The sequence below is a fragment of the Podarcis pityusensis genome (genome assembly GCF_964106645.2).
Source record: "Podarcis pityusensis genome assembly, chromosome: 3".
NCBI lineage: Eukaryota > Metazoa > Chordata > Lepidosauria > Squamata > Lacertidae > Podarcis > Podarcis pityusensis.
This window is the reverse complement of record NC_138026.1, coordinates 41,318,835-41,340,817: the sequence shown is the minus strand read 5'-3', so window position 1 is coordinate 41,340,817 and position 21,983 is coordinate 41,318,835. Positions and strand designations below refer to the sequence as shown.

The window sequence follows — 21,983 nt, the reverse complement described above, 5'->3', positions numbered from 1 at the left end:
TTTACCTCTGCAAACTGTGGGTGGCGATTATATTGCAAACTATTTCTTATTTTAATCAAACCTGCCTCTAGAAAGCTAGCGCATCAGGGAGATAAGGTTTAATACCTCTCATTTGTTCTTGTTTATTTTATTCATATGCAGACCACTTTTCGCCTGCCCTTCACCTGGAAGGATCCAGAGTTGGTACAAACTGAAATTAACACATGCAATCTCATAAATAAAAAGAGCATCTGCGTTCTATCAGCTGCCCTGGCTTCCAGTGTATTTTCAGGCCCAATTCAAAGTGCTGGTGTTAATTTTCAAAGCCCTAATCAGGCCTGAGCTATTAGATGAGCCACTTGCACACATACTATGATGCCCACGCACTGGGATCTCAGTCTGAGAGCTTTGCTGGGTGTCCAGCTCCTAGACCTTTGAGAGACAGGACCTTTTCTGTGGTAGCTCCATGCCTTTGGAATTCCTTCCTTGTAGAGCTGCATGTGATTGCACTTCTGGGTTTCCAGAAGGTTAAAGACATTTCAATTGGCCTTCTTTGAGCCAATCTTGTCTCACGCACTGCCTGGAGGCTGAAATATCATGTGCTTCTGAAACAATTGTTTTCTCTGTGCCAATGTTTATTAAAAAGCATAGGTCAACTTACAATGCATCTGATGAAGTAGATCCCAGTCCCCAGAACCTTATGCTATAATAAATGTGTCACCCTTTAAGATCCCACAAGATTCCATAGCAACCAGTTGCAAGGGGTCTGGATGTACCTGTTGTGCGCTGATTAATGTGAATGGGTCTGTCTCCATGGTTTTACCTGGAAGCAAGAATTTGAGAAAAGAAGCTGAGCCCCTTTAATGATTGTTGGTGCTCCCTGAATGCTCAATTCACATTTAGGTTGGAGTGTCCTGGGCCTGTGCTCTGCAGTATGTGTTGTGTGAAAAAGAGGCAGATTAAAGATCATTGGATAAAAGTTCAGTTATCCTTTGAGATCAACTAAACCATGATGTCCTTATTTCTTTTCGAAACTCGATGCCAAAGTTCCCTTTCAATTCCCAGCAGCGGTTTTTGGCGGGCCCTTAAGTACAGTGGAGCTACTGGGTTTCCTCACTACCATTACCTGATTACTTGCTAGGAAGGGACGCTACTGGTGGGTAAGTGATCTAGCTGAAAGTGTCTACCATCCTTTGCCTCCTCTTGGCCAGAGGAAAAAGGCAGGCAAGCAAGCTGTTGGCAAGGAGGAGGAGGAGGAGAAGGAACAATGGAGAAAAAGGAAGCCATCAAACCGTAGATCAATCAACCTCAGTAGAATACAAAACATTCCAAAGGAACATTTTAAAACTAACATGTGGCAGCAATAGTTATGAGGTAGTTTTTTTTCCATATTTTTAAAACTATTCACATTGCTAAAGATACCAAACTACAAAAGAATACAGAAAAAGTTTTAATACATTACAAAAGTGTTCTAAAGAGACGACAAAAGGTATATTGAAAAACACACAAGCATACACTTATGCACACATTAAACAAACACAAATTATGTTCTATTATGGAGGGATTCATAGATAGGCCCATCAATGACAGTTTGGGTTTGGATTTATTTGTTAGCAGCCATAAGATTCTCCACAGAGCTCTGTCCTGAATGTAGCTGCTCAAAATCCAACTAGTCGCCATCGTCGTAGTTTTTCTAAATGTAAGTGTATAATGAATATATAATAATAATTACAAAGCAATACATTTCTTAGCTGGCAAGCAGTATTACAACACAAGACTCAAACTGCAAGAGAACAGGCTATGGGGGCATAGCTGTCAACTTTTCCCTTTTCTTGTGAGGAATCCTATTTGGAATAAGGGAATTTCCCTTTAAAAAAGGAAAACGTTGACAGCTATGTATGGGGGGTCTCTTCCGCCCATTTCCTCCCAAATCTAAGCTTTATACCAAGCCACATGAAGTGATTAGACATGGCTTGCCGAGATTTCAAAGCCTTTCCATGTATGTGGATAGGCCCTCTTTGTGAGGAGAACAAAAGCTTTGGAAGAGCTATCTTGTTTAACACAATTACCCTGTGTAATCACGTAAGACTTAATTTCTCCATTGTTGGAACTCTCTTTTGTCAATTACCGTCAGATCACTAGACCAGCAGTATTAAAGTGAGATTGACACTCTAAAGCTCCCAAGTGTCTCGGATCCAGTTATAAGAAAAACCATTAGAAATAACCTAAAATGGAACACGTCTAGCTATCATTTCTCATTTGCTGCAATCAATCCTCAGCCAGACGTCAAACCAATTTGTTCTCTTTCTTTTTTGTCTCTCTGGAACAAAAAATTCAGAAACAAATCATACAAGGTTACATCATCAGAAAAAAGTCCCTGTTTGTGCTGGATGTTACCTGTGTTAAAGAACACTTAATGGGTTATTATTACATGCTGCTTCAGTGAAGCGTTCGGTCAAAAGTGCAAAATGGAGTGGGTGAATGTAGACAGCCCTGAGGGGGATCTTTGCCACCAGGCCCTATAAAGTCTTGGTGTTGGCTGGTAAGAAAGTGCTGGCTGCCTAAGTGACTATGTCCCGGCCTGAAGTGCTTCCCTGGCTGTTTTGAACAATGTAGCACCTGCTTCTGACACCTGAACCTAGCTACTTGGAGCCCATTCGCTGCTGAGGCCTAAAGATGTACAAAGGCAGAAAACACAGCTTCATGGAAGCTGTGTGTACATTTTGGATTAGTGCATTGTTCACTAAGGGATTTCTTTGAAGACTTCACATGTGTTTCAGCTAGTATAAAATGCGGCCGCTAGACTGGGCTCGACATTTTAAATCAAATTCTTGTCAGTTTTGAAATAAGTCCATTGGCAACCAGTCCACTTCAAAACACAATTTGAAGTGCTGTCCCCACCGCCTCCCAGCCCTGAGTAGGTCAAGACCAAATACCTCAAAGCGCCATTGACTCCGCTTCAGCCTCTTGGATTGCCTGTGGGCAGCCTTCAGCTGCTCTGTTGCTGAGATGAGAAAAGCCAAGGCAGAGATTTCTTAGTAGTGGGACCATGTTTCTAGAATGCACTCCAGAGACATTTTTGCTTTGATGTTGACTTCATATTTTCAGCACTCAGTAAAGATATTTGCATTTTTCCAGCGATGGGATGGAGAACCTGTGGCCCTTGAGATATTGCTAAACTACAGCTCCCATAGTCCTTTAGCATAATAGGCCATTCTGGCTAGGGCTGACTTGAGTTGCAGTCCAACATTTGGAGAGACACATGTTCCTTCTCTCTGGCTCTGGGTCTTTTCCTTTTAATGTCTGATGTATTGTGTGTTCTGTGTATTCTGCTGGAAGCCACCCAGTGTGTCTGGAGCAACCCAGTCAGATGAGCGGGTACTAGAAATTTATTTTTTATTATTATTATTCCTGCTGTTTGTTTCTAGTCTTACACGATTCTAAATCTACCCGTTATCTTTTGCAGTTTTTAATATTTTATTATGGATTGACTGTTTTTAGGCTACTACTTTCAATTGTTAGCTGCTCTGATAACTCTTCATGACTGAAGGAGGGAAATATAAACAGGGTAGGGCTGTAGAATACATTTTGCATGTAGAACATCCCCCAACTTCAAACCCTGGCATCTCCAGGTAGGACTGGCGTGGAGTCCAACCTGGAACCCTGATAGCCATTACAAGCCACTTGAAAAACAGGAATGGGTTGCCGGAAGCTACAGGAATAGCCTCCTGGCAGCTGCCTCAGTGGTGCTTGAGATGAGAGTGAAGGGAGTGGGAAAGGTGATGGCAAAGTCTGAACTCTTTTACCTCACTGGTAAAGAAACTCTGTCATAATCACCAGTGGGCCCACCCAGTCCTGACCTCCCCACCCCTCATCCTCCCAATAATACTGCTGCTGGGATCCTGTTAAATATATGCATTAAATAAAGTAAGGTATTGGAGGCTGCCTCTCTGGATTTCTGTTCAGGTACAGCACATTAAAGCTGGCTAGGCACATTCATCCTCCCAAGTGATTTTGAGGTAGCCACCCCCATCCCCACATGAATGACAATAGTTCAATGCTGATTCTTCTGAAAAGCCAGTCAGCGCCTTCCTATGCACCTAGAATTTTATTATTGGGCCTATGAAGCAAATAAATTCTACTCCGGCTCTCTGAAGTCTTTGTCCATGCCTAGGCATCTGCGCCATTTCATACTGTGCAGGAATTATTCACGAGCAGAACTCAGCTGCTTACGCAAGCAGAAAAGTTCCTGAATATTAAAACACACCAGTAACCATTTCAAAAGGGAAATTGTCTTAGTCCATCAAAACAAAATCCAAAAACTGCTACATTTCCCCCAAAAGAGCCCAACAACTCTGCACCAGACACAATCCAATTTAATTCTACACAACTCCTGCTCCACTCTATCACAAGACTCTTATCACCTGCTGCAAAAGGGCTTTTTTTCATGATCCCTCACCTGTTTGTTTTGCGTAATATCCAGTATGATCACGAGTTCTGATTTTCTTAGAAGCTTGCTTTATTAGTTGATTCTAATAAAGGCAGAACGCTCCTGTTCCCAGCTGAAAGAGGAACACTTCTTGTAGAGGGTAACTGCATATGAGTGGAAAACAACAATGGCCTTTCCTTCATACATGCTTTAAGGTTTTTTACATTTGTAGAGAAGCGACACACTTGGAAACTGAGTAGATTATGCTCTGAGGCTGAACTCTCTTGGTAAAAAGGACATGCGCTCCCAGCCACTAATAAACAAATCAGTGCACTGAACACAGAGGGGCTTTCTTACTTGTAGGATTGGGCTTCGCTTTAGCTAGCTAAGCAAGCATACAGCTATTAAAAGACAACAGAAAATGATATTATGCCCTAACCTAGCTCTACATGTCCTTTCCATTTTTTTATTATTTTGCAAGCATTCATCCTCAGCCTTTTAAAGCATAAAGAAAAAAAATCATAGGGGGGAGAGAATGAAGACTGACTCCAGTGAACTGCGGAGGAAGGTTTACAGCTTGTGTACATCATCACAAATTACAAATGCCATTTCTCTAACCTTCCCACAGCATTTATTATGCTGTTGAGATCACTTGCTTCCAGACAGCAACAGAAATAGGAGCTGCCTTTGTTCAGTTTTTATTAAAGCTAGCGCAGCCCTCCAAAATTGCGTGTGGTTTGGTCCCTACAATTAATAATTATTTGCTTGAAGCATGTTGCCCTGGGCATCAGAGCTTGGGGGTAGGGAGAGGACCTGTTCTGTCCTGGATGCCAAAACCAAGCATATTTCTTCCTACAGGAGCAGAGTAGGATCTGTGCAGGTTGCTTAACTTAGAGCTGGCGATTGGAGGGAGCTCAGATGGTCCACTAGGACATTTGTAGAGCTGTACTGGGGAGTGGGCTGATCTCTCCCCTTCTTCATTCCTCCACCCTCCCATGGCTTCTCAGGGACTCATCAACTTTCCCCATGTCATGGCACATGGGCTTTTCTGAGAGAGCATCATTTGTGGTTGCTTTTTAAAGGGCGTTGTAGCACTAGTGCGCAGAGTAAGGCTGTGTCGACATTACCATTTGCTCCCACCACTGATGTTCAAAGCTGTGTACACATGACGTCAACCACAATCCACAGGGATCCTGCAGTTCCTTGAGAAATATTCCTTTCCCTCAAACCGGCTTCCATCTAATTTGAAAACTCAAGCCAGAGTTATGCTGAGGTGCCTGAGCAGATGACCGTTTCCGTGAACAGGAGTTTGGGGTGATGCAACTTGAAATGCTAATGTTGCCTAAGATTTGGGGTGGGGTTTTTAAAAGTCAGGTGAAACAAGTACGGCTTTATCCTAAGTTTCACTGGTTGGCCAACAGACAGGAGGATAAAAGTCTGGAACGGGAGGGAGGCAAGAGAAACCAGGTGAGACAATAGCAATGCCCTTGCACCTTCTGCTGGTAATTAATGAAAGACAGGCTGTTTTTTGTGTTTTTAAACAGTAGTTCTTGAAGAAAATAATTTTCCATTTGTAGCCTTCTGTAATGGGGCGATCTCTTTACCAGAGTACTCTCTGCTGATTTTCTCCAACCTTTCTCTCCCAATTTTATTTAAAAAATAAAGAAATGTTTCTTGTGTTCACACTTCTAATACTTTAGGAAGGTTTCACCAGGGGAAACTTCTAAACCAGTCAATAAATTATGAACTTTCTACTAACATTTTCCGGTCTGTTGATTCCATATCATGCAATTTTAAAAGGCCCTCAAATTCCCTCTTGCAGGAACAGAAAACCCCTTTAAAATGCTCTCTCAATTATTCAAGCGGGGGGGGGGGGCGGACACAAATATCTTGGAAACTGCTGGCATCTAAAAAATAAATGTTTTAGCATATTGCCTGTTTCTGACATGGCCCTGTGAACAAGTCTATTCTGATTCTGTTCTAAGCGATGCTCTCACATGAAGATCAACCTGGTGTTGCTTCATTCAGTGCCGTTATCTGGTTTTGCCTGTTCCCATGAAGAGGAAGTTCTGATCAACCTTGCTTTCCAAGTGCAGAACAAAAAAACAGAACAGAACATGATTATTTTCCAGCGGTTTGCTTTCCCTTGGTTTAAGTGTGCCCATGTTACTATGGCAACACTCTTAACAGGGGATGCCACAGCTAGATGTTTTGCTTGTAGTAATTACACACACACACACACACACACACACACACACAAAGAGAGCATGATTCAGGATTTGGGACTGTCAGACATCGAGGATGGTAAGAAGAGAACTACTGGATCAGACAAAAGACCCATTCAGTGGCCAGGGAGATGTATTTAGCAATCCCACAAGGAAAGCAAGCAGGGCCTTCTTAATCCTCTGTCTGTTTGCTCCTCAGCACTTGCTATTCAATGGTAGACTGCCTCTCACCCTGAAGGTTTCCCTTAGCTATTCATTGCTGACAGCCCTTGCTAATAACCTATTCCCCATTAATTTACCTAATGCCCTGTTGAAGACATTTAAACCAGTGTTCTCCCCCTGCTATATAGCAGCAAACTTCACAGGTTCATTACAGAGGCAAAGATAAACCCATCTTAAGCACTGAGCTCAGAAAGGAAAAGCTGAAAGAAGATCATGTACTAAAATTCCTACATTATATACAGAAATTGATATTAGGCATAGCAAGGCTGAGAATCCAAGCTTTCACTTTAAAAACAAACAAAACCAAGTTTATTACCTTTATGACAAGATGGAAAGCATGTAGGTAATGTCTGATGAAGTGTCACAGATGAGTGGAAAAAGTTTAGCAAGATTTCTAATGATTAGGAAGCTGGGCCCTAAATAGCTCCTTTTGCCTGCACCATGATTGTTAGCATAATTAAGCAAAATCCCTGGTGGGGAAAGTAATGGTATGTACTTTTCATTGGGGCCGATAGGGCTGCCACTTCTGAACATCATACAATCCCAACAAGATATATTTTTTCCTCTGCATTTACTCCCATCCAGGTATTATTCTCAGAATTGAATAAATATCTGTGATGATCCCTGGACACTCTGCTTTTTGTATCACTACAGCTAATCCGCTTATGTAGTTTACCAAGAGAAAGCAGTGATCGTTTATTCTCTTTACATGAGCAGAGCTTTGTTCCAAGTGATCCGAGATTATATGTGCACGTTTAATCAAGCAAGTCTCTTATGGGCTAACATACCTCCCACCAGAGGTAAATCATCACTACACACACACACACACACACACACACACACCTTTAAAAGACAAAAGTGAGCTAACTTTCCTTTTGATTTTCTATTATATGTGGTATGCTGTGTCTCCATATTTAGGGTACAATTTCTTCAGCTCTAAAGCCAGATGCCATCACTTAAAATTCCAATGAAAGCATTTACCTTGGTGATTTTCAAGGTAGTGTCTTTAAATGATTGTTGCTTGTCTGAAAAGCAGAAAGAAGTTAATCTTGTAGACCTATGTTGAAAACTGCATATTGTATTAATACAGGTTGAGGCAGCAGTGTGACGCAGCAGCAAAAAAAGCTAATGCCATTATAGGCTGCATCAACAGAAGTATAATGGCCAGATCAAGGGAAATAATAGTACTGCTCAATTCTGCCTTGGTCAGACCACACATGGAGTACTGTGTCCAATTGTGGGCACCACAGTTTATGGAGGATATTGACAAGCTGAGATGTGTACAGAGAGGGGTGACCAAGATGATCAAGGTCGGGAACAGTTAAGGGAGTTGGATGTTTACCCTGGATAAGAGGATGTTGTGAGGAGATACAATAGCCATCTTCAAATATCTAAAGAGCTGTCACATGAAAGATGGAGCAAGCTTGGTTTCCCCTGCTCCGGAGGGTAGGATCTGAACCAATGGCTTCAAGTGACAAGAACGGAGATTCCAACTAAACAGCAGGAAGAACTTTCTGGTGCTAAGAGCTCTTTCACAGTGGAACGGACTTCTTCAAGAGGTGGTGGACTCTCCTTCCTTGGAGGTTTCTAAGCAGAGGTTAAATGGCCATCTGTCATGGGTGTTTCAGCTGAGATTTCTACATTGCAGGGGGTTGGGACTACAGGGCCGCTTCCAACTCTACAATTCTATGCTTCTAGGTTAATAGTAGTTATGAGCATGGATAGCCACTTGAACTATGTGCTGATGATATTAAACTACCTGGGGAACGGATGGGTGGAGGGTCAGTGGATGCTGGTGGGGAGGAGGCTGGTGTTTTTGAGTTCTGTACATTTTTGTGGTTGTTCTGAAATGCAATAAAATTATATTTAAAATAATAATGAACAAATTGATGTATTTAAACGCAACCATCTTGTTTTTATTAACATGATACAAAAAGTGATTTGGTATATAAAACCAATATTTTGCGTATAAATTATAAGAACACTCGTTATTTACAATACTACAGCGTTACGACACCTGTAAGATTGTTTTCCTGAGTTAACTGTATAACATATAACTTCATACTATATTGCTGAGACTTTGGAAAGTGGTGAAGTTATAATTTAAAATAAGGTCTCTAGTGCCTATATAGACATAGTAACCAGTGCAAAGGGATGCTACTAAATCGTACTTGATGGAGGACAAAGTTCATATCTGTGCAATACATACACGTGTTAGTTTACTTACCCCTTAAAATATTCTGGTTAAGTGTGATATAGTAACAAAAATAAATACAATTTCAAAACAGCAGAATATAAAAGAACCCACTCTCACCTAAATATGATAAGAGTTCAAGTAATCACATTAAAAAGAACAAGATATCCATGCATAATATTTTCTTGTATTTTTTTAAAAAACAATGTTTTTGAAGTGCACAACCTAGGGTCTTAATGCTGCATATTTAAGCTGTAAAACAGTGTATTTCTTTAGAGGAATACCCAAGATCTTGCAGAAACCTGGAATGAAACAAACACATATACACAAAATAATGTACAGAGGGAAAGCAAGAATATTAAAGTAGCATTACAATTTATTTATTTTTTAAAAATGTAGATTATTCCTATTATAAAACTGGGATTTGTTTGTTGATGCTACAAAACCTATGACCAACTTTCCCCTCTGGTGCTGTTGGGCCCGCCCTCACTTAAATATAGTACACCCACCTCACAGAACACCAGTTCCACTAATTCCTACAAACTACCCCAGATTATCTTGTAGGGTACTTGTGTGAGGGAAAACTTAATAATTTCGAGCCTGAGGCAGGATTTGATCCAATAAACAAGAAAGATTTTATTAAACAAAGGAAGTTTATGACACAAAGTGGGTAAAACATAGGATACTTCAGATTATAATGCTATTTCACTTCAGTTCTTTCTCAGTTGTTGCACAGCTGTTGCCACTTAATACTTTGGTTCTTAAACAAGGTGGTATTTTCTGTCAGTTGCACCCTCCTTAGACAACCCTACTCCTGAGGTACTCCAGGTAACAGACCCAAGGGATCACCACACCCCTCTTAACTGGTTTGGGAGACTTCTCTTTTGGTTGAAGAATCTCTCCCCTCCTGACTGGAATGAAACCTAAGTAGACTGTATCCTCACAGCTTCTACTTCTCCTGGCTCAGCCTCAGCCTCCCAGTTAATTCCTGGCTTATTACTCTTACAGGACACCACACACTGTCCTTCACACTAAGCTCAGAGTCTCCTTTCTCTAGCTTGTGATATATTCCTTAAAGTGGATGTTTCTACCCAGAACCAACTCTCTCTATCCTCTCACTCCCTACCTCCCACCCTATTCTCCCAACCTACAAACTGTCTCTCAAAATCCTCTCCTTTTCAACTCCCTCTCCTGGAACCCTGGCCAATCAGAGGCTGCCATCCGTTTACCGTTTGCTGGCAGGGGAAAAGAAAAAGAGAACACTTGGGGACCCAACCTGCCCAGCAAAACAAACTTTTCAGTCACACCAACCCACCCTTAAAATTAGCCCACAGAAAAGCAGTATTAAAACTAACAAGTGGTATCCAATTTTAGTCCGGGCAGATCCACTGAAAACAATGGATTATTCTACCCTAGGTGGCTCTCACCAAGTTTCCCACATATGTAAATTCTTTACTGCTTTATATTTGGAAATTTTTAAATAAAATATCAATTATAAAAATTAAGGGCGAGGAGAGCATATGAAGTATACAACATGTAACGGATCAATAGTTCCTCTTTTACTTACTGTATTCCTTGCTCCATGAAAGGTGGTGGACCACAGATACATATGAGCACCTTAGAATCACATTTACTTCTTTTCACAAATTGGGAAAGAAGAGAGGAAGAAATTTTTCCTTCTTTGCCTTTCCAGCCTTTCTTTGGCTCCGAGAGGACAAACTGAACCTCAAATCTGAAAGACAGAATGATTAAGTCACAGAACATGCACAATTTATTCAGCCATAGAACAAACTGGAACGAGCAAAAAATAAATAAAATTGGATATTATTTGTATGTCAGCATATCAGGTCTCGATGGTTGGATTCGATGGCCCTTGTGGTCTCTTCCAACTCTATGATTCTATGATTCTATTCTATGATTCTATGATTCTAGGTCTTGTATGGTTCTGCAACACGGAGTTTGATCTAGAGTGAAGGCTAAAATCTGTTCCCTTCTAGTCTTCATTGCATTTGGGAAGTATGAAAATTACAGTGACTTCAGGATTTCTCCTACTCTTATTTTAACAGTTCTCCTTTCTAACTGGCCTCTTTTATTGCATATTCATTAATAATGCTTTAATGTTCTGATTAAATTGTTATTGTGTATTTTAATTGTGTATGTATTTTATCATTGATTTCATAGCCATTTGGAAACCATTTTGGCATAAGTGGCATGCAATAATGATAACAGTGATGATATTGTTCCGGAATTTAGGGGACAAAAATATTATGAACTACAGCAGCAGCTCGGAACAATGAAAGGCATATTGAGATGATGGGAAATCACCACTATAGGCAGAAACAAGATTTCTACATTTTCTGTCAAAATCAATGTGAAAAACAATTTCCCTGTGATTTTCCCCCATTAAAATAATAAAGGAAGCCGCTTCCCCCTGCAGTGTGTAACTAACGCGGCAGATAAACAACTGAATAAAAGCTTTTTACATAGCCCTTTCTGTAACAAAAATAGTGAATGGTTTGGATATCAAGCAGTGATCTGATGTTGGTCCTGCAGAGATGAGGCACTTTGCTTTAAGCAAGATGAATAATTATTCAACACAACCACACCCACAGCCCAAAGCACTTCATTAATATTTCTAAAAGTAATTTGGATGACTAACAGATGAATGCCTTGTACGCTACACTACTGCAAATTCAAACCAAGCTTAAATGCAAGACAAGGGGTGCAAGCAATGAATGATGTAAACAGGGGATATGAGTAACAGGAGGTTTGTGAACTTTAGACAATATGATCATCACCGCATTAAATTCCTTTCTGTGCACCTATCCCTACATAGGATATATATTGTTCAAAGCTAACCTGTACTGCCCAATAAAGCTGCATTTCTATGTATTTTGTGCTTGCAGGAGTAACATACTTCTCTACATTGCTAGAACTGAGCAGGCACCTACTGCAAGGAAAATGGGGGGGAAGTCTCCATCCTCCTCAAGAACAATCAGGTTACCATCTTTCCCCCAGTTACCCAGTTCCAGGGTCTCCCCAGTTACCTTGCATCATTCAGGGCTATTTGCTCCAGCTGATTTCTCCAAAGTATGTCATCTTCCGTCTTGTTGAAGAACATAAATTTCACTGCCCTTAAAAAGAAATTAGGGCTTCAATAATTAAAATCACAGCTGTTAGAAATATTGTACCCATGCAGGAGACACTGAATAATGCAACAAGTATTCCTCAGTAAGAACTCCCAACAGCTTTTAACAATGCCACTTTGTGTAATTTAATAGCAGTGAAAGACTCATGTAAGTTTACTTATGTATAGTGGGGTTGGAAGAGATGATTCTGGCCCCTCTGTAGCCCTAATTTGCTTTGCCCTCCCTATCAAACTCACTCCAAGCACGCCATTGCTGTACTAAGACCACTGCTCACCTTTGTATTTACATAACATATCTGCCCTTTGTCTGGATGGGTTAGAACAAGAAATACAACAATCAAATATTATAATCACTTTAAAAGCATCAGTTAACTACATTATGTGGTCCAGGCATATACCAGGGGTGTCCAACTGGTCGACCACGATCGATAGGTCGATCCCTGGGTGATACTGGTCGACTGTGGTAGATCGCTTGCTCATTTCTGGCCCCGCCCCCTCGCTATGTTGTGCATTTGTGCAGGATCGCTAAAACGGAAGATGGAGTTATCGCCGCCCAGCTCCGTTTTTGGTGCACGTACTTTGGCATTCCCGAATTAAGGAGTGCAAATTCTGTGCCTCCCCTAAAAAAAACCTCAACAACTCAACAACACAAGGGGTGTGACCAAAAAAATTCACATTTTTAGTTGGTGTTGTAAAGCAGGCCTACCCTAGGGCTACCTATCATTTTGAAATTGCCCAGTATCTCTTTTTCTCCATTGTCTTAGTGGAGAAATCACGTTAGTGCAGAAATCACTGATCCTCAATACACAAATTAAAGAAGAGGTCCCGTCTAGAAGGGTGATGGAAAAATTGGGATCCCTCGATTATACAGAAACTCCTACATTCTATGAGGGTGCTCTCATTTCAATGACATACTGGTAGTCACAGGAAATTCATGGTAGAATTGGAATCAGCTAGACCCCTGGCAGTTTAATTACCATGAAGAAATCAAACTTCATGAACCCTGACCCCACACTAAAACCTGCTTGTAGGAAACTGTGCACATGTGATTTGAGAAACTTTACAACCACAACCAGGGAAGCCCCCACTCTTGCCAAGTAACATTAGCAGAAGCCTTACTGTACAATCCTATACATGCCTACTCAAAATTAAGTCTGATTTCAATACGGATTACTCCAGGGACAGTGGGTGTAAAACTGCACCTGCAGATATTGCTAAAACAAGGTAGTAAGAAATACTGCAACACAAACATGAGCAATTTGTATTGTTTTGTCAAAACCTTCCTTCACAGCAAAAGACTGTTTTGTTTCTATCATCAAATATCTGTGCAGTGTTTTGAAACAATCTTGCTGCTAAGCACATAACCAGAGCAAGAACTACTTAAAATGACTTTTCTTGTCATTTATAATGCTTGCACCTAGTCATAAGCAGAGAGAGATACCTGAGGCTGTTGCTACTGGTCAGAGCATAGGTGAGCAGCTTAACCATTGGGGTAAATCCTGTGCCTCCTGCCAATAAAAACAGATCCTCTACATCTTCCATTTGCGATTTCATGAAGTTACCTTCAGGATTACTCACAGAAATATACTCCCCTGTAGAAGAAGAAGGAAAAAAAAAACATACAGTGCAGTGAATCTTGGAGAGAATGAAATAAGGGCACTCTCAACATCCACCCATTAAAAGAAACCTAAGGGTGCATTAGCTCACATTTTATACAACTATAAAAACAGTGGGCAGGATTCAACTTATGAGTCCTGTCCATGGAAGCCCTACACAAAACCCTACCCTGTTTGCGCAACAGGATTTGACTCAGGGCAGTTGGGAGAATCTCTGTAACAGCACCTTTGGGGGTAGGAGAGGAAAGAGTGGGTTGTTTTGTTTGGTAAGCCAAAATGCTTGCCCTGATGGAAGGGTTGCCTTAGTGAGGCATTGAATTCCTTCTAGTATAAAACAATCATTCATCAGGAAAAGATTGAGAAACAAAACACTTAAAAATAAATAAATTATATTTTATTAATTTTTCAAGAAAACAAACTATATTTTTGAAATGAATGGTTTGCAACCAGATTTTTCGATAGACCACCGCACGATGCTTAACAGCTTTCCCCCTTTTTTCCATTTTCTATTAAATGTATTTTCATATCATTAAAAAAATTTAAAATGGAAACTTTCACAAGATTTATAGCAACAAACACTGTTTTAGAATATCCCGAAAGAGTGCGAGAAAAAGAAAGAAAGCAAACACTTACCTATTTGTAGGGCATCAAGTACTGGTGTGAATAGTCCACTTGGGTAAATTTTGATTATGAAAAATATATGCAACTGATCATCATGACAGGGGTTTTTGAATGTAGACACCAAGAAAGATGGCACTGGTGTATATGGCTTCACTATCTCTGTGCCTGAGGAAAAGAAGAAGAAAATTCAACATTTAGTATTCACAGAAACAATCCCTTTTAGTAGAGTCAACCGTCAATGTCAAATCACATATTCTTACAAATAATGCAATTACTTCCTGCTAAATGTGGAAGTCATATGGACCAGAAGCCCTAACCCCTTTTCTAGATAAACTGAATGTTCAACATACCTGACCACGTGTGTATAAATGGGCTAAACAAAGAAGTTTTGAATACCATCTGAGCGACTTTTTAAAAAGAAAAAGCAGCTTACTGGTGTTTATGAAAAGAAGTCATGCTGTCAGCTGACTTAATAATTACGAGCTGATGGGCTGAGTTTCAGCACTGATGTATTTTATCCTGGTACTTGTAACAAATGCAGCTTTTAAGGTTGGCTATTATCTTTGTCTAGTTGCTAAAACCTATTTTTTTAGACTGTGAAAAGGCACAACGCTCAACGAAAATAGAGTATCACCTTTCTTCCCGTTCAGAACTGCTTGCCATTTTCTCCTTGTAGCTTCTCCACTCGCACACTTCAATCCAGCGGGAGCCACTGATAACAGAGTTGGGGGAGCTATTTTTGTTGATTCCCCCTTCCCACAGCAATCCCTCCTGAACACCCCCAATGCATTCTGGAGGTTGGGGGACCCTCTCAAATAGTGTGGTAGGTGGCATGGGGGGATGTCTGTAGGAGAAATAAGGGATTTGCAAAAATGGCTTCTTTCCCTCTTCTGCATAATAAAGCCCTCTATGAGCAGAGGAACACAACTGGGTATTATCCTATTTTATGCAAGATTAACTGGCTGGACATTGCAAATTCTTTCTGGTGAGGTGTAAAGTAGTGGACATCTTCATACACAAAACACTGCTAAATGAACCTTTATAAAATAGAGTTTTAATTCCACAGTATATGGTTCCCTTTCAACATTTGAGACATCTGAGCATTACCTATTTAATTAGGGTGGAACATGTTTTTCATTTAAGAAGGTAAGTGATAAACTTGTGTGATCATTTGTGTGCCTTTCCTTTTTAAAACAACAACACCACAACAGAATTAGAATATATTCTAGGAAATAACAAAGGATCTTTCATTACATTACCTGTAATAGTTTGTCTGAGGTAAACATGGTGCCCAACAGGGACCAGGAGATGAGTTCCCAGTGGTAATGCTAAACAGAAGAGTTGGGTGTCATGACTGACATTTGTCTTTGACAGCAATCTGCATTTTCTGTAATACAGACCTTTAAAATACAGAAACTGTAATTAATTCAATCCAGGCCACTCAAATGTTCACATTCCATGAATCTAAAGAGATACTTCTGTGTGAATAACTCTTCTTCCATGACTGGAACAAACTCCTCAGATCCTCAAACCAAAGTCATGCAAAATATCTACTCATGCCTTTATCACTTGAAAAGTCAACAACTTATGCTTCAACCATTAGTGGTATTAAAATTAGTTATTTATACAGCAACAACAGATTCTTGCTAATATGAAAATTTCAGCTATCATATCTGGTCCCATGTAAAGGTTATGGCATTTTTGAATCATTGCGTTTTTGGTTTCCAAATACATTATATAAGAATCTGAAACATAACTAAGATACTTTGCACTCTGCATAAAATTTTTAAGCAGCTGAGGAGAAGAGGGGATATAGAGAGGTTTTATTATCATGGACAGTACATTTTGCAGGTACAATGAAAACACAAAGCCATCATATTATACACAGCTATACACAATGCTTTTGCTAAGACTATAATACATCCTTAAACATAGTCATTCTGACTATGCTGCAGACCTTGAACAGCAATCTGATTTTGTCTCCTAAAGTTTGGGTGTGCTGAAAATAAGTCATGAGTATGGCAGCAAAACTAATTACCTCTCTCTGTGCGTTTGACAAAGGAGTTATGACTTTCCAATGGCTGTCCAAGTTTTTTCCAAGACAGAATTTCTTTCTTCTTCAGGACAAATTCCACCTTTCCCACTTTTTCAGAGACCTGTACTAAAAATACACAGTGTTGTTCTATACTAATACATACATGTCATTTTGTACAAAAAATGTAATTATAGCGTTCACAACCTGCCTCTGTTCAATTTATTAAAGAGAGAGAGACGGAGTAAAGCCCTTGGGAGACCCACTGAAAGAAATGGTCATTCGTTTCAATGAGTCTTCTCCGCGTATGGTAGTTGGATATTCTCCAGAGACAATAAAATTGCAGGGCAGCAGCTGAAAGAACGAAACACAGCTACTTTGCTGAAATTAAACAGATTTGGTCTAGTCAGTGCCTGAACTCCTTATCTACCAATATTGCCATGACCTGCTTGATACAGAGAGATGGAACAGAAATGTAAGCAGTAATAGTCAGAATGTGAAAAGCATTTGATTAAATACCACACTTTGCAGTTTTTATTTGAATGAGAGCAGATGCATGCTCAACAAGACAGTTTTACATATGGCAAATAAATAAATAAGGAAGGAAGGAAGGGACAAATTATATTCAAAGGACAACAGATCATTGTTACGGGACCCAACATAGTATAGCCTGAATCAAAAAGAACAGCAATATAAGGAAGCTTTTGGCTGGTTCCTTTTTAACAGCAGCCCTCATGCAGAATGACAGACTGTTTCTAAAGTAAAGTAACTTTCAAAAGTAGTTTGCAATATGGCACAGGAGTCTTTAACACGGCATTAAAGGGTTTTTTAAAAAAAAAATCAATAGAAAACACTTCTATGAGCAGAAAAGCATTTCTTTCAAACAGTTTATCAGTAAAGAAGAGACTCAAAAGACTCAAAAGACATTAAGATAGTCATTCAAGAATCTTGACAGCTATGAAATGCATTACAATGAATAAGATAACTAACATAAAATGTAAGCTTTGCAAAGAAGCTGATGCAAGATGATACTCTCAGTTCTTAAGTTAACATGCTGCTACAGTAAGCTAAACCAGTTTAACTTCAATGGTGCACCATGTGCATCTAACATTGTTTTTATATAGGCATGCATCAATGTGTGGTGAACCATGCAAACAGACTAAGATTATAGTCCAATCATATGAATTGCTATGCCAACAAATACTTGCTAAGGCTCTGCAGTCTTGATTAGCACAAGAGTTAACATGATGTTAGAACAGGGAAAGTATTTCACATGGGGGCACTCTACCATAGATTAGTCTTATTTAAGTTTCTCAAACAGTCATCTGGAAGGTACGGGCAACTCTCAACTTACGCTTCTGCAGATGGCACTTGCAGTGGTTCTAGGGGTTGCTCGTGCGTAAGCCGGTGCAAACACCTGGCTGGGTTGCCTGAGTGAACCTTTTCTGTCCGGACAGCCACTCACCCGTGGCTGTCTCAATCACTGGCAGAATCCGCCAGTGGGCGTTTCTTAAACTTCTTCCAGCAAAGAAGCTCTTTGACGCCTAGTCTCCTCCTACTCTCTCTGCGCGAAAGCCTTCTGCGCAAGGAGGGCGTAGACAGCGGAGGACCCCTACTCTCCCCGCTGGTCCCCGGCAAGGAGTCATGGGACCGCCTCGCCGCTTCCCCATCTGCCCCCCTTCTCCACTGGTGCTACGCTGATTCTCTCCCCCAGAAGATGGGCTATCTCTCCCAATCCCGGGACACTCTCTGGAATCCCTCTGGATTTTGCTCTCTCCCTTCGGCACCGATGGCAGTTCCCTGACAGCACTTAAAGTCAAAAACTGCATATAGTCAAAACACCCTGGGTTCAACAGCAGGTGGGATTCCAGATGCCCACCCTCTTTTTGCCCCCTCTTTTTAACTTTTTGGCCATGAGCAAAAAGCTGAATGTGCGTAAGTTAAATGTACGCAAGTTGCGAGTTACTTGTACTTAATATACAGCACAATAAATACATAGAAATACAAGAAATATGTTACATTTCTTGCACGATGTAAGATTTCGGAAACAGCACTAGTAGTAATATTACTGAAAAAAGTGATCAGATACTGAATATACTAACAAGTCAGAGCAAAAAAAGCACAAATGTTTTGACTGTAAGAGGATGTACTTGCTTACCTATCATATCCTCATGAACTGCATAACTTAGTTCTAAAACAGAAGTATATATTTTAATTTAATAAAAACCAAGTGTCTACATCGATTATTATGAGTAGAATAACCATTAAATGTACAGGTGTCAGGAAAATGCAAAGCTTTAGAGCTTTGGATTTCATCATTTAAATAAAGTTATGAGGTGCTCTACAATGGAAAACCCAAATAATTAGCTATACCACAAAGTTCCATTAAATTAATATATAGGCATGGCTTGGCAGTACATATTCAAGTCTTGGATGTGCATGCTCCGTTCTCCCCCTTTCCTTGCCAGGTGGAAATTCCCTCCCTTTACACTAAGCATATTTTGCTTTGAAACCAGAATTGGAAATACGCAATAGCATATTTTGGTTTGGTGGCAAACAGGAAGTGAGAGAAGAAACTGCAGCACCAGAGGGAAGGAGGAATTGCGCATTCGAATTAAAGGCTGTTTTCATGTACTGCCAAATTATTGCTTGCTGTTATACTTCAATTGAGCCTCATAATGCAACCAATCTACTAATCACCTTATAAACCACTGTCTCAGGGTGATTTACACATAAATTAAAAACAGGAAAACAACAGATACATTTAAAACAAAACTAAGACTTTTACAAATGAAGACTCGTGATAAAACTAGTCATAAATCAAGGATCCACGTATCTGGTGTGCGCACACAGCTGGAGCTTCATGCTACTAAGAGGAAAGGTCAAAGCTCAATTTTAGAAAGTGTGCATTACATGCACAGTGTCTCCAACATTTCCAGTAGAGGCTGGGGAAAGCTTGGAAAGCCTCTATCACTCAGTAGAGACGATTCTGAGCTAGATGGAGCATCCTACACTTGCACTCAGTTGCTCTGTTTTACTAAGTTCAATATCTGACCATTTAATGGTGCCCTTTAATGGTGCCCAAAGTCTATCACTTGAATTTTCTCTTCACTTTCTGCTGGAGAGGAAAGATGCTTTTAAAAATGAACACTAGCTACACTTAAGGAACAGAACAACTGCATACAGGAATGAAACTCCAACTGAATGCACAAGTCTCTCCCTCAACATATTTCACATCTTTGGAGTCTAGCCTTAACATAGAGATACCAGCCTTTCCCAACCCTGTGCTCTCTAGGCATTGTTGGACTACAACTCCCATCAACCCTGACCTCCAGCTATGCCTACCAAGTACAAAACATTCATGGGGTACCATGGCTTGAGTACAATACACATTCCACTCTTATCACTGCGGGATTTTAATGCAGCTGAGCTGCATTTATATATGAGTATATATGTGCATCCATTACATGTATATAATTACATGCACACCTCTGAAATGAAGAATTTGCCAGTAAAGTCCTTACCAAGATGTAAAAGATACGAGTAGTCTTTCACAATCAGCTCTCCTCTCAGTTTACGTTCTTGAAGGTCAGCTATCACCAATTCACTGTTCATATCCTTACAGAGGAAGGAAAATGAAGGCTTTTCAAAGTGGTTGTTAAAACTGAAGGGTTTTTTATTATAATAGTGCACCATCAATGCGCACAGCACTTTACAAAGTAACAAGAGTTCTCTACAGTGGAGAGTTTTCAATCTGAACCTATCAAGAGGAGCCAAGAAAGAAGACAGGAAGGAGGTGGTGAGGGTAAATGGATGAAGAAGGCACTTCATTTCCACATACTTAAGCTTGGTTTTGGTACAGAAGGAGGACAGAGGGAGAAAGAAGAAGAAGAAGAAGAAGAAGAAGAAGAAGAAGAAGAAGAAGAAGAAGAAGAAGAGTAGTAGTAGTAGTTTGGATTTGATGTCCCGCTTTATCACTACCCGAAGGAGTCTCAAAGCGGCTAACATTCTCCTTTCTCTTCCTCCCCCACAACAAACACTCTGTGAGGTGAGTGAGGCTGAGAGACTTCAAAGAAGTGTGACTGGCCCAAGGTCACCCAGCAGCTGCATGTGGAGGAGCGGAGACACGAACCCGGTTCCCCAGATTACAAGACTACCGCTCTTAACCACTACACCGCACTGGCAAGTGACACCACACAGGTGTCCTTGGAGGCAGTTTCAAGCATATGGAGAAGCAAGAAACAACTCTGGACAGCTGTCAGTGAGGTGCTGGAGGAGCAAAGGCCAAGGTGACCTGAGTTCAAATTCCCAGCTAGCCATGAAACTTACAGGGTGGCCTTGATCTAGTCACTATTTCTCAGTCTATCCTACCTCACAGGGTTGTTATGAGGATGAAATGTGGGGGGAGAACAAGTATGTTGCTTTGAGCTCTTTGGGGCAAAGCTTGGATACAAATGGAGCTACTAAATGATATATTGGAAAAACAAGCATACAGTTTTCAAAATTATTTAATATAAAAAGCAATTCTCTACCTTTTGTTTAGTGTATATGACCACGATGATGGAATCATCTGTCTGGAACCAATCATAACTGAAATATTAGGGGAAAAAACCTATTAATCTTTTTGAAACAATGCATGTATATATCTGCCTCTGTACCTGTCTTCATTTGTTTGCTGAAGAAATATGCCTAAAAGCACTTGAAAACATTCCACTATCTAACAAAGCTTGTGAGCAAAATTCTGGCAGTCGCACCAAAAGATTGATATTACCTTTGTTTACTTTAATCTGAAAGGCACCATCACATAGAACAAACGTTGAGTTACTTTGTTTTGTTTATAATTTGAAATTAGTAGAATTTAGCTGCCCATTTCCCACTCCACCAAGTGGTGGAGTGGGAAATGTACCAAGAATCCCAGCCCCCTAGAAATTACTGAATTGTTATTCATGCCATTAAATAGTGTAACTATGGTCACCGTACATTACAAAGATTTTATAAAAATGATAATGGTGTCTTGGAATAGTACCTGGGAACTGCTTCTTTGGAATAATTATCCGGGACTTTCTTTTTAGAAAACAGACCTGCAAAAAAGAAAAAGAGAGAGAGAGAGAAATGACATACATATATAGGGACCTAAAAAGCAAATGTTATTCATTAGGTAAACCAATTGACTTAGATCCATGGTTCCCATGGGCAGAACTCCACTCATGGTCTGCTCCTGTGGAGGAATGGCAAAGGATATTTTCACTGACCCCTGCAAAGCCGGAGGAAGTGATGGGGGGGGGGTGGCCTGGGGAGAGCAGACAATAACTGCTTCCCTTCCTCTTTCTACAGTGGCAGCCTTCACTGGTTGGTCCCTTTAGAAAGTGGAAGGAGTTTATAGAAGGGATAATCTGCATCCACCCCCAAGTATGCAGATATAACCTTAGTTTCATTCCATTTTATTAGCATGAGACATGTATCAGCCCAACCTACCTCTCAGTAGGTTACAGTAATATATGAGGAGAACATGCATTT

General features: G+C 40.3%; 1 protein-coding gene and 1 long non-coding RNA gene across 3 annotated transcripts in view; both read right to left on the bottom strand.

Annotated features, from left to right (window-relative positions):
* Positions 1-1,489: 1,489 nt before the first annotated feature.
* LOC308473996 lies at positions 1,490-5,058 on the bottom strand. Its single transcript, XR_013984447.1, has 3 exons — positions 4,439-5,058; positions 2,916-2,983; positions 1,490-1,672 (listed from the first exon to the last, which is right to left on the bottom strand). It is a non-coding gene; the product is annotated as an uncharacterized lncRNA (long non-coding RNA).
* Positions 5,059-8,745: 3,687 nt separating this feature from the next.
* The window catches only part of CYB5R4 (cytochrome b5 reductase 4), a 32,706-nt gene continuing 19,468 nt past the window's right edge, over positions 8,746-21,983 (bottom strand). For both annotated transcript variants that reach the window (XM_080999894.1, XM_080999893.1), the window contains 11 exons: positions 21,493-21,547; positions 20,999-21,056; positions 19,991-20,084; positions 18,625-18,657; positions 16,473-16,595; positions 15,694-15,834; positions 14,447-14,599; positions 13,639-13,789; positions 12,097-12,183; positions 10,617-10,781; positions 8,746-9,351 (listed from right to left, as the gene is read on the bottom strand). In XM_080999894.1, the coding sequence (XP_080856020.1) occupies positions 9,297-9,351; positions 10,617-10,781; positions 12,097-12,183; positions 13,639-13,789; positions 14,447-14,599; positions 15,694-15,834; positions 16,473-16,595; positions 18,625-18,657; positions 19,991-20,084; positions 20,999-21,056; positions 21,493-21,547 (1,115 nt within the window). In that variant the 3' untranslated portion in view covers positions 8,746-9,296. The remainder of the gene's footprint in view (positions 9,352-10,616; positions 10,782-12,096; positions 12,184-13,638; positions 13,790-14,446; positions 14,600-15,693; positions 15,835-16,472; positions 16,596-18,624; positions 18,658-19,990; positions 20,085-20,998; positions 21,057-21,492; positions 21,548-21,983) is intronic.